At 40.4% G+C, this 13,471-nt stretch overlaps 1 protein-coding gene across 1 annotated transcript in view; it reads right to left on the bottom strand.

Annotated features, from left to right (window-relative positions):
* Positions 1–3,471: 3,471 nt before the first annotated feature.
* Nup205 (nucleoporin 205kDa) overlaps positions 3,472–13,471 on the bottom strand; it is an 80,072-nt gene continuing 70,072 nt past the window's right edge. Inside the window, exons 34-41 of the mRNA XM_013021548.1 lie at positions 12,135–12,211; positions 10,825–10,953; positions 10,572–10,698; positions 9,533–9,699; positions 7,821–7,944; positions 7,071–7,199; positions 6,371–6,444; positions 3,472–3,802 (exon numbers count right to left, since the gene is read on the bottom strand). Coding sequence (XP_012877002.1) covers positions 3,650–3,802; positions 6,371–6,444; positions 7,071–7,199; positions 7,821–7,944; positions 9,533–9,699; positions 10,572–10,698; positions 10,825–10,953; positions 12,135–12,211 — 980 coding nt within the window. The 3' untranslated portion in view covers positions 3,472–3,649. The remainder of the gene's footprint in view (positions 3,803–6,370; positions 6,445–7,070; positions 7,200–7,820; positions 7,945–9,532; positions 9,700–10,571; positions 10,699–10,824; positions 10,954–12,134; positions 12,212–13,471) is intronic.

The raw sequence follows: 13,471 nt of genomic DNA, 5'->3' as shown, positions 1-13,471 counted from the left end.
GCCCCTCCTGGCCCCTCCGGCCCCGCCCCGCCCGCCTTCCTGTTCCCGACAGCGGCTCGTCACACCGGCGCCCCCTGGTGGAGCGCCCGAGCGTCGCCGCGTAGGCCGAGGCAGCCAGGTGCCGGGTGCCCTGCGGCCCGGGCGTCTGCATTACTTCACGGGCGCCAACCAAGCTGCTGCACAGCCAGGCTCAGGCTCTCCGGCCTTGAAGACAGGAGGCTGGAGGCGGCGGGTCCCAGCCAGCGTGAGCAGGGCGCCCGCTCTGGGGCCGTGGGTTTCCAAAGTCCCAGGAGCCCGTTACGCATGCTCGTTGAAGACGGCCGGGTACTTTGTCATTTGCATCCTGAGCTCCAGTACACTCCTCGGCTTTCCAACAAGTCGGAGGGAAAAATATGAGTTCTATGGCTGTGGACAGAGCGAGGGGAGGGCAGCCCTAGATGCCAGGATCCACAGGGGAGCTGCTTCTGTCAGAAGCTGTCTATCTTTGTTGGGATGTCTGTCCTTGAGCAGAGCTCTCAGAATTCAAGACCTAAAGCCGTGACTTCTTGCACCCCTTGGTGGAAAACATTAGCTAACATCCTGGAAGTCTGACTTCCAACTCTACACACCGAGCTGGACTGTTGTGGGAAGCAAATGAGGTCCTGTGAAGGACCCTGTTAAAACTGCTGGCCTGCCCCGGGGACACACACGCACGATAAGACTACTCTTGTCTGTGACCCTTTCCTTACTGGTTCCAAACAGTAGAAAACCAAATCACAGTAGCTTACTACATTATGAAGCTGCAGTGCACAACCGTGGGAGTACAAAACGTTCGCTCCATTTCTGCTTTTCTACATCTGCTTCATTACATATCATCACATTTCTACTCCCTGCAGAAAAAAAGTTGACAAAATTGGGGGGGGAGCACATGAAAGGAGGGATGAGCAAATGCACTGATTGTATTCGGTGTACATTATGTAAAATCTGAAACACGAAACTAGCAGGGAAGGAGAAAAACGGGAGAACAATGGAAGGAGTGTCATTGATCAAGTTTACGGAATTGTAACCCCTTTATACAACTGCTTAATAATAATGCAAATTCAAAAAAACAGAGAAAAGGAGAAAATGATAGAATAAAGCAAGGGGAAAAGGAAGACAGGAAACGGGGAGAGAGAAAAAGAAACATAGGAAACAGACAACTGATTGGAATACACTAGGGTACACTGGTAGAAATGTAACACTGAAATACATCACCATAAATAATAGTCTATCATCTCAGATTGGAGAAAAAATATCAAGACTATAAAGAGTAAGCACTACCAAGGAAAAGACTGATAGATCTGACACATTAAAATATACAACATCTACACTATTTTAAGTTGAAAAGATAACCCAACCGAATGGGAGGAAATATCCACAGAGAAAAGCCAAAAACTAAAGCCTTAATATTACTAGAGCCAGTGGCTCATGCCTGTAATCCTAGCTACTCAGGAAGCTGAGATCTGAGGATCTCAGTTTGAAGCCAGCTGGAGCAGGAAAGTTTGAGACTCTTATTTCCAACGAACTACCAAAAGAAAGAAGTAGAGTTTTGGCTCAAGTGGTAGAGTACTAGCCTTGGATTGCAAAATAATTTTTGTTTTGCAAAATAATTTTTTTTTCTTGGTGCCAGTCCTGGGGCTTGAACTCAGGATCTGAGTACTGTCCTTGAGCTTCTTTTGCTCAAAGCTGGCACTCTACCACTTGAGCCATAGCACTACTTCCAGCTTTTTCTGATTTTGTGGTACTAAGGAACTGAACCCATGGCTTCATGCATGCTAGGCAAGCAATCTACTACTGGTGGTTAGAGATAAGAGTCTCACAGACTTTCCTGCCCAGAATGGCTTTGAACTGTGATCTTCAGAACTCAGCCTCCTGAGAGTCTAGGATTACAGGCGGGAGCCACTGGCACCCAGTTCTGAAAATAATTTTTTAAAAGGCTCAGGGACAGCACCTAGACACTGAGTTCAAGCCCTGAGACAATTCATCTCCAAGATTTCTACTTATAGAATGCTAAGGACTAATGCTTATAACTAGTAGGAAATAAATGGATGTCAACATACAACAATGGCCAATCTTTTCTTTTTTTAATAGGATACTTAAAAGCTTTGAAACTTTTATAAGATTAAAAACAAAAAAGCAACACTATATACTTTGGGATAAATTATTAATTTTCTGCTTCTACATGAGAACCGACTCTGTTCCTATTAGCAGTCTGTCTTTCCTCTTTAAGAGTCTTTAGCCTGTACATTAGTAACTGATGGATGGGAAAAGGAAAATAAACTTTCAAATGATGTAGTTACTTGAATATAAACATAATTGGACAGGAAATAAAGCTATTATATCATGTTTTTTGCAGTACTGGGAATCAAATCTAGCACTTCACACATGTTGAAGAACCTTCTACCACTGACCTACAACTTTCGCCATTATATAATTTTTTTGCCCTACTAGTAGTCATCACAATTGATAGAGGCAGATGAGGGCTGGGAAGTGGCTCAGTGGTAGAGTGCTTGCCTTGCATGCATGAGGCCCTGGGTTCAATTCCTCAGCACCACATAAGCAAAAAGAAAAAAGCCAGAAGTGGCGCTGTGGCTCAAGTGGTAGAGCGCTAGCCTTGAGCTGAAGAGCTGAGGGACAGTGCCCAGGCCCAGAGTTCAGGCCCCATGACCGGACCTCCTCTCCCCCCAGGAAAAAAAAAAAAAAGAGGCAGATGATTGAGAAATTTCACAATTATTTCAAAGAAACATGCAAAGTATATTATCATTTAACAATTTTTTTCATGGGGCCTGAACTCTGGGCCTGGACTCCGTCCCTGAGCCACAGCGCCACTTCAGGCTTTTTCTGCTTATGTGGTGCTGAGGAATCGAACCTAGGGTCTGACATATACAAGGTAAGCACTCTACCACTGAACACCTTCTCAGACCCCATATTTAAAAAAAAAAAAAACAAAAGCTAATAATTTTTTTTCTGATATTGGGTGTTGAATTCACTCAGCTTACTTACTCAAGGATGGTGATCTGCTACTTGAGACAGACCACCCAGTCCTGCTTTTGTTGGTTGTTTTGGAAACACGTAAGGACTTTATGTGCCTGCCCTGGCTTTAACAGCAATCCCCAGGATGACAGCCTCCCAAGCTAAATTAGGATTACAGGCATGAGCCACAGGTGACTGGCAAAAGTTGATTTTTTGGCCTTTTAAGACATTCCTATAAAACAGTATTTACAGTTCTGAGCACACAAACACTGCTATGGTTTCTTCCCAACTCCAGCCTACAGAGTAACCCTGGATATCATAAAAGTGTAATACATGTTCAAAGTGGGGAAAGAATTAGAATTTCCAGACTATGCACTGACTTTCACATTAGGGGAAACTACCACATGGTCAGAGCCACGGCAGGAAGTGCTGATTGCTTCCTGGCTAAAAGTTTTAAAGACCGATTACAGATTGGCTTTGTTTTTTTAAAAAGTATTTATTTTTTATTTGTGAAGATGAAATCAGACCAAAAAATGTACAGAAAAGATGTCTATATATAAAGAAAGAAATATCAAAATATTTTGGTCATAATTTAGAAAGAAAGTCATTTATAAAAAGGAGGCAGTGTCCTCAGCCCTCTCCCCGGCGTCAGCAAGGCTCAGCTCCTCGATATCCTCAGCAGCCCACGGATCCGTCTCACGAGAGCCTGGGTGAAACTATGGCGAGACCGGACTTTTGAATACAGTCCTTCAATGTCCAGAAGCTTCTTTTGTAGTGATTCTCCAAAAGCATTCACAGCACCAGACTGAAGCTATAAGTAACACAGATTAACATCATATGATTAAAACTACTGACTCAAGTACTTTTTTATTCTATGTCACTGACTGAAAACACTTTTGCTCTTTTGTAATGTGGTCTTTCCATTGCAAAATATTTGGGGATTGAAAAATTAAATATTCATAGTTTTCTCATTTTTTGTATGATCCTAGTGGGTTTTTTTTGTTCCCTGCTTGTATAAACATGTAAAATTTTTAATGTTTTGAATAGCAGGTACTATTGACACTGATACGCTGATATACACAAAAACAATTCCTAAAGAAGCACACCAAAAACTGTTCAGTTTTATTTAGTGGAAGAAAGAAGTGGTAGGTTGGGAAAAAGCTATTTCTTTCCATTTTATTTTGTAATGTTTAAATACCCATTTGCATATCTGTCTGTCTCTTTTTTCAGTTTTGGAGTCTCATGCATGCTATCATGTGTTTTGCTACAGAGCCATATCCCAGCCCCGACTCTATTTTTAAGAGTATCAACAAGTAGATGGAGCAGCCTGGGACGTGCTTTAGTATTCATAAACCTACCTACTTTCATACTCAAATCACAGCACAGAGTACAATTACTTAGGCTATTTTCTCCCTAACTTTGCAACAGACCAGTGTAAAAGAAACAAATCATTAAATTTTTTTTTTTTGGTCGGTCGTGGGGCTTGAACTCTGGGCTTGGGCGCTGTCCCACAGCTCTTCAGCTCAAGGCAAGCACTCTACCACTTGAGCTACAGCGTCACTTCCAGTTTTCTGGTGGTTTTATTGGAGATAGGAGTCTCACGGTCTCTCCTGCCCAGGCTGGCTTTGAACCTCGATCCTCAGATCTCAGCCTCCTGAGTAGCTAGGATTACAGGCATGAGCCACCAGCGCCCGGCAAATCATTAATTTAATATGTAGGAAATGGTGCTGTCGCTCAAGTGGTAGAGCACTTGCCTTGAGCTGAAGAGCTCAGGGACAGCGCCCAGGCCCAGAGTTCAAGCCCCACAACAAAAAAATAAGTAAAAATAAATTTAACATTTATTAAAACATCAGGATAACTTATTTTTTGCTAATTCTGCACATGGCCTCACCAAATACCAGCCTTCCTAAACAAGCCAGGCCAAAAAAAAACTCACTTTATAGATATTAAAGAGGCAAATGTGTCCAGGACTAGAGTTAGTGTGTGTTACCTAGGACATCTAGCCAGCTGAGCCAAAAGGCTTCTAAAAGTGCCCTTGGGCCGGGTGCCAGTGGCTCACACCTGTAATCCTAGCTACTCAGGAAGCTGAGATCTGAGGATCACGGTTCAAAGCCAGCCCAGGTAGGAAAGTTTGTGAGACTCTTACCTCCAATAAACCACTAGAAAACCGGAAGTGGTGCTGTGGCTCAAATGGAAGAGCACTCAACTTGAGCTAAAGAGCGCAGGGACAACACCCAAGCCCAGAGTTCAATCCCCACAACCACCAACAACAACAAAAGTAAAAGTATCCTTGGGAAAAACCCAACCTCAGCTATAAGACAGGCAGCAAGGAAGGGGGAAGAGAGGCGAGCAGTGGTTTTATCAGCTCCTGGCTAAGGACACACAGAGGGCTAGAAGCACACCTAGCTATAACTTCTCTTTCCAAATAACAAATACCCTGATACCTGCTTTATCAAAAACAAAACAAAACTTAACAACATTGCTGTTAAGCAGATTGCTCTAGATTCCAACATCCTTCTGGACTGAACATAACTATTCAGCCATTATGATAGACATAAATGAAGCACATACTAAAAACTGCAAAAACAAAACAAAACAAATCTATGACTCTAATGAGGTTTCACTTTGTTTTGGAATGCTCTCCATTTGCAAAAAAGAAAAAAAAGAAAAGGAAAAAGAGAAGAGAAGAGAAATAAAAACTATGAATCTAATGAGGTTTCACTTTGTTTTGGAATGGTCTTCATTTGTTTCCACTACTGATTAAGCTATTACTAAGATCACAATGCTACAGTAGAATTTATAATGGTTGCGCTATTTCTAGTAATTACCTAAAATAAGTGATAGTGTGTGCCTAAATTCACATGCTTAAGGCCTGTGCTCACAGTGGTACCACTGGGAGGTGGAGGGACCTTTAAAACCTAGTAGGAGATACTCAATTCACTTGGGATGTCTTGAAAAGGACTGTGAAACAATGATTCTTTTTCTTTCTTCTGCTTCCTGGCCATGATAAGGATAAGTAGTTTGCTCTACCTGCCATCTAGCATGCCCACCAGAGGCCAAAGCAATGGGTCTGCCCATTCTTGAGATGGAACTCTTAAAACTACCCACTTTTCTCTGTATTAAGTATTTTGTTGCAGTGATAGAAAGTGAATAGAGCTGGTAATGCCTACCAATCACCGATTATTTACCTCCATTCCAGGCCCTCTACCTTTTCACACAGATGAAGCCTCATTTAGTTCTGGCAAGATCCTTGAGATTTGAGTTCCCATCCCACTTTGTAAAGAAATGGAGGGTCAAGCCAAAATTCAATCTTTATTAACATATCAGGCTTCCTGCCTACTTTAGTAAAAAGGAAACGGGTATGAGAACAGAAGCTCACCTGGTCTAGATCATGTTGGCTCACTACAGTCAGCATACTTCGAAAATCCAGATTGGCATCTGAGGAGAAGGAATCTAGAGATAAAGACACAGTCAAACTCATATGGCAAGTATCTATGTACTGCACAGGAGAGGAGCTGGCTGACACCCAGCAAAACTATCATGAAAACGTAGGTCAAGACTGGGAACCTAAGTTTCAACCTTCAGCAGTGGAAGCCCCTGAGAAGCATTTCAGTAGTTCAGGACAGGTTCTCATGCTTTTCTTCTGTCTCTTCCTACCTACTGTACATGTTCATCAGTCTGATGCTTACTCCAGCAACAAAACTCACCATGGCTGGTCCTTTTCTTGTGTTCTGAAAAATTATTTTGCACAGGAGATTCTGCAGCTAAATCAGCACTGAACTGCAAGACGCTTAAAGAATGTCTATAATACTAAAACAATTTCACATGGACAGAAAGTAAATACAGAAAATAGTCATCTCTACTAAATAGCTCTCAATTATACAAATTACTTTTAGTAATCTGAGACATAATAAATAGATAGCTCTGTGTGGCAGGAGATAGAGGTACCAGCTGCTTGAGAGGCAGAGGCAGGAAATCACGGAACCCAGGACTTTTAGACCAGCTTGAGTACAATATGAGTATCAAACCATTAAATATATAGGCACTAATGGTTCATTCATTTTCAGAATAAAATTTACCTTGTATTCTTCTGCTTTTAAATAAAGTTCTAGAGGCAAACAAGGAATCTTGAGAGTCTGTGGGTGTGCAATGTAACAAGTAGTACTCCAGGTGGCGCCAAAAAATAAACAGGCAGGTCTCTATGATAACTGAATTCAGATTAAAGGACAATAACTAGCACGTGTTTTTTTAGGAAGTTTCTGAGGAGAGAAAGGAGAGCCCATACTCATTTACATAGCCAAAACCACAGGGTAAGGCAAGGAGGCCCTGAACATGCTTACAGAGAGAGCAGCTATGTGCTAAGGGAGGAGGAGATGCATGGTGCTGAGTCCTTACAGCCTACCAGGACAGAAAGGGTCTCCATAGGTTAATAGCTCTTGCTGTTCTGCTAAAAAGTAATTTTTAAAAAATTGCTAGGTGGCTCGTGCCACCTGGAATTCTAGCTATGTAGGAAGGAGGCTGAGATCTGAAGATCATGGTTTGAAGCCACCCTAGACAGGAAAGTCTGTGATAATCTCTAATGAACCACCAAAAAGCTAGAAGTGGAAATAGAGCACTACCCTTGAGCACAAAATCTCAGGACAGCATTCAGGTCCTGAGTTCACCAGCATACACATGAAAAAAATCATAAGAAAAAAATTACAATTTGGAAATGAGCAGTAATTATATCTTTTTCCATCTGGTTTTAATGGCCAAAATAATGTGAGAATAAGTAAATATTTCCTTCATGTAAAGGTCAGCACTCAAGCCTCTGACTGCGTAAAGGATACAGGAACAAAGGGAGAGCAGTTTAGCTCGGTTGTTGATCAACTTCACCAAACGCCTTCTTGCTAGAACGTATTTTTGGGCAGTGGAGATTTTATCAACACCAGCAGGCATCACAGACTGACACAACTATAAGAGAAATAAATGTAGTATTAAAATGGCAATAAACTGTAACAATCAACCCAAAAATACCATGAGGAGGTCACTGTGATAAGTGCTAGGAAAAGCAATAAATTTACACCTTCTCACAAACAGAGTTTATTGTCTAAACATTAGAGACAAAGAAACAAATTCACAATCAATGTTCACCTCCTTCCTTCTAGACAACTCCAACCTAAGAAGTCCACCACCCCTGAATTGCTTGTCGCATTAAAAACAAAAACAGGTTTTCCAAGGAGTAGGTCAAACAATGCCATGGAGAATTTTTATGAAGGAAATGGAGAGTAACTTCTAAGTACAACAAACATGTAGTCAACAACCAAATCCTCCCAAGTACTTCACAAGTCAGTCATGAACACAGCAGTAATTTCTGCTATTTGACAGAAGGTACAATGAAGTGGGCCTTGTGGGGTACCACCCGCTTCTTATGGGAGCAGTTCCTCTCACCTGGCTCTCCGTATCTACAGGTTTTATAGCACAGGTGTAACCAACTATGGATCATTTTTTTAATGACTAATGTCATTAAATCTACAAATAAAATAGTCCAATAACCATTTACGTAGTATATTAGGTAATCTAAACTGATTTAACCACACAGAAGGATGTGTTTAAGTTACATACAAATACTACCCCACTTCTACAAAGGACCAGGATATCCTAACATTTTGATACCCCCAAGAAGTATTGGAATTAACAGCCTGAACACACCAACAGAAAGCTATTCTGGCATTGCAGATCAATAACACAAAACAGAGAAAAAACTGCCGACTACAAGCCACAGTTTCAGGGATTACCTGAACCTAGCCAGTAGCTCCTGCCTCACTCTTTCCTGCTACTTCTGTAGAAGTTCTTCAAGCCTTCTGTGCCTCCATTTCTTCAACATAAAAAATGAGAATGGCTTTATAAATGTTCAATGTGATTGCCACAAGAGTAGTAACGGCAGTAGGCCTTGACTACTCACAGGAATGATGTGGATTGTTCAGTCTGGTGTGAACTGAATGGTTCAACATTCAGGCTGCATAAAACACCGGAAGCTTTCGTGCTGCCCAGGAAATGAACCAAACAAGAAATGCCTTACCACTCAGCTGTGCCACATGGAAAAGAAGGGAAGGTACCAAGGAAGAAAATTGTAACTCAGCATCCTTAGTTAGAGTAAATATAGAGGAATAATTCTGGGTCACTAGGAGGTGGCAAGTCTATCATTTGAGAAATTCACTCAATGGGAATCAAAGATGCTGGAGGCACAGAGAAAGTTATCTCTAAGTTCTACTGCAAAAAACATCGGCAGTTTAAAGTTTGTCCACACAGATATTAGAGTAGAAACTACCCAAAACTTTTTACTCAAAGGCTAACTTCCTCTCTATCTCCTTGAACAGGAGCCACTTGATTATTTTTCAGTCATTAGTGTCTGTTACAAGGATGGGATGAAGGTGATAAGACTTCCTTCAGCCACATTGAAAACCTCAGACTTACTCCCAAGTCTGAAACCTATTCTCTAGCTTTTACTGGTAAAAGCAATGATTTCCCAAGTCCCCACAGCTCAGTGTGAGACTCATACCTCTTTTATCTCATCAGGTGGAAGTTGCTCTACATTCTGTAGCTTGTTGACACTGCGTCGGTGACTGTCATAATAAGTGAAGAAATCACTGGCACTCTGTTTCAGTAGGTAGACGATAATCCCCAAACCAGGCAGGCGCCAATATGGAACTACTGGAGCTTGGGTATCTAATAGATGATATAAAACAGTGTTCTATTTAGAAGAATTTCATATGGATTCCAAATGATCAATTTTTTTAATGTATGCTCCATAACTTAAGATCACGTAAATTATCATTAATGCCAACTCAAGACTATTTCACCACCACTGACCACTGGAAAAAAAATTAGCTAGGTCCTAGTATAATCAGATACAGTAAGCTTGGGACCTTGAGAGGGTAAAGAAATATAGTTGGTGGACATTAATAGAACCTCTCTCTTTTACTTGGTTAAGACCTCTTTTACAACTTTAAGTTATATGCCTTTAGTTACCCTCCCCTATACATACACAAACCAAACACAAAATTTTGGGAGCTCCTGATCCCAAGCAAATAATTCTTACCTCCCCTAATGGCTCTGGTTTCAAAATTGACAATGTAAGTTATACTACCAAAGAGTCAATAAACTAAATACAACTGGATATAAATTAAACAAGTCTCTTACTGCAACAGCTCCATCTGGCAAAACAAAGTGATTTGCCTTTTAGCTGGCCACCTTCCAAACAAAATACATTGACGAGTGGAATCTCTCCACAAAAGGAAGAAGAATTAGACAGCAGTAAAAAAGGCATGCTAGAGACAGTTTGTGCTGAAACTAGAACAGTTCCTTCTGATGACTGAGTGATATCTTGGAAGTACCATAGCAATTTCAAGTTCAAATTGGAGATAATATTTAATGCCCAAAATGCATGAAAGTGGAGATTCAAGACATCCTTTAAAAAGTCATTTTGAAATGTGTTCATTACTAACTCATAAAGAAAAATTGTGTCTTACTGTATCCAAGCTGTGTCATAACCATAACAACTTTGTGTTCCTCAGACATTGGAAAAGAATCAGGCTCACCTTGCCGTGGTCCATCTCTGTTAATGGTCTCTGAAAGGCTAGGTGTGAAAAGACACACTGCATGCTGGGAGGTGGGGGAGCTCTGCAGCATAAGTGACTGGCAGTATTCCATTACATTGGCACAAATCTGCAGTGAAAGAGCAGTGGCAGCAACAAAAACATTAGTTCACTAATGCCCTAACATTATAGAAATACAGAGAGAAGGAAAACAAGGCAGTTAGTAAAACTGCACACGTCCTCTGATCCTTCCTACCTGCTGCATGGCCAGTTCCATCTCATCCTTCTTGTTCACCCTATCACGATCCACATTGTCATCTTGAAATTTAAACTGCCGTAGTCTGTCAGCACCACCAAAGCGACTTAGCAGTCCTAAGCACTGGCGCTAAAAAGAAAGAAAGTTTGTTGATATCTAGCCAAATGTGTTGAAATTAGCGACCTGTCTTTCTTGAGGATGATAAAGCCTCAGTGGAGAGTGGAATCACTCTTGAAAGGTTTTGGATTCTACTTCCCAAGAAGTAAGAAGCCCTGCTAGAAAAGAAGATGAATGTAGCTGGGCGCAGATGGCTCATGCCTGCCTGTAATCCTAGCTACTCAGGAGGCTGAGATCTGATGATCACAGTTCAAAGCCAGCCCAGGCAGGAAAGTCCTTGAGACTCTTATCTCCAATAAGCCACTCAAAAACTGGAAGTGGCCCTGTGGCTCAAGTGGTAGAGAGCTAGCCTTAAGCTGAAGAGCTGAGAGACAGCACTCAGGCCCAAAGTTCAAGCACCATAACTGACCAAAAAAAAAAAAAGAATGCTACTTATTTTAGAAACAAATCCTCAAAAAAGCTTAAATGCTTGTCAAGGAATTTTATGCTTCATACAAAAAACAATTTAGTAATTTCGGAGGTACTCGTTAAATGAAACACCAGTCAATAAACAAATGAAAATTAAAATGAGGCCTTTTGACGTGCTAACATCATCTTCAATTTCTTTTATGTTTTATAATGTTTTCATTAGAGAGGTCTTTCATTTTCTTAGTTTATTCCTAGGTATTTACTTTTGAAGCTGTGAATAGGATTGTTTTCCTGATTTATTTTTCAGTCTTTTTACTATTGCTATACAGAAAAACTACTGATTTAATGTTGGTTTTGTATCCTGCTACTTTGTAATCATCAACCCCAGAGAAAACAAAACACTTCATAGAAAAGTAACAGTGGCTTAATCATAAATTATGTTTATACAGCCATAATAATCCAACACTAAATATTAATATAACCAAAATTATGACATAATTATACTGAGTTTTTGGAGGGATGAAATATACATATTGTATGGTAGAAGAAAAGGAGTAACGAGATAAAAATTCTCATCTTCCAAGGAAAGGCAAAATATGATTTCCAATAGGGAAAATCATGTAGTAATATAATTACTCAGAGATGGCAAAGATCCGGTACCAACAGCTAAAAGGAGTTGCCAAAACCTGGGGCACAGAGTTAGAAAGGGAGACTCACAGGACTGTTATATTTTTGTAACACATCTTAAAACTGGTACTTAAACACATTAAGAACTAACTGATTACCTGGAATCTTCCAATATGTCCTTGCAGCTCCATTAGAGATCCTTCGTTTACATCAACATCAAGTTCACATAATATACCTGCAAAGTGTGATGAAACATTTTAAAATCTAGCTTTACTGTATATCAAAAGGAAACTATAAACTAGGAAGGTAAGTTCTCTTATATTGTTTACTTGCATGAACAATGTTTTGAGAAATATGATTTTACAAAGACTAGTATATTAGTAACACCACCAAGAACATGCGTGCATTTATATGAAAACTAAAATCTAAATGGGCAATTCCAAAACACATTTTTTATGTTTTCAAGAAAAATCCAATTTTACTTGTAACTATTAGGCTAAAACTTTCTAAACATAGCAATTAACTGATTTCTAATGACAGCTTTGGCCTACAAGATGGATGAAGTTCACCATACAAGGAAAGGGCCTACTTATGCCATAGATACTGAGTAATAGTGGTGGTTGAGGACAAGGGCAGGAAATCCTGTTGGAATGAGCAGCATGACTCAGCTCACAACTCTTATTCACCCTCAGAAGCAGCTGGAAGAAAGTAGATAAACTAACAAATCCTTATGGAAACCCTGCCATTCACAGAGAAACATATTGAGTTACATCTTAAAGAAATAAAGGGAAAACCCGTTAGGGCAACCACTACATACATACAACTATAGAACCTCAGTTGAGGCAAGAAGAGTGTCCTGCTTTGGTACCATTGTGGGACATGGGACTAGGCTGAAAACTTAAGACATACCACACGCTGAATGGAGAGAACTGACATTTCCTCAGAAGAAGCATCAGTCAAATACTTCAACAATCACTACAATCAGCCACACTCGATACATGGGTCTCAGGCACCAAAGCACCCTCAGACAAAAAAAGTATTTGGTTACTAATATATGTCTGAGACAAGCAGAAATGGTCAGATAAGTTGATGTTAGGTGAAATGAACCCCAAGATAAGGATTCAAATGTTTTTTTCTTTCTTGCGATTGTTTCTAACACATTTATAAGATGATTTCTTTGTTGCTTTGTATGTCCCTTCCCCCATGATATAACTCTTGTTTTCACTGTATTTGATGTTGGTGTACTTTGTGGAGGGGAAGGGAAAAAACAAATCGTTTAAATAGGGATACAGGCAGACCCATTGCAACAATGAGATGTATAAGACATTATATCGAAAAACGAACTTTATAACTTGGGGGGGGTGGGAAAGGGGGAAGGGAGGGGAAGATAGGAAGGGATGGGAATGGGAAACAAAAGAGGAAGCAACAATCCTTGATAAGAAATGTACTCATTACTTTGCCCATGTAATTGTAACCCCTCTGTATGGTCTTTTCA

Source organism: Dipodomys ordii, unplaced genomic scaffold, assembly GCF_000151885.1.
Source record: "Dipodomys ordii isolate 6190 unplaced genomic scaffold, Dord_2.0 Scaffold56, whole genome shotgun sequence".
Taxonomy (NCBI): Eukaryota; Metazoa; Chordata; class Mammalia; order Rodentia; family Heteromyidae; genus Dipodomys; species Dipodomys ordii.
This window is presented reverse-complemented; position numbering and strand designations above follow the sequence as displayed.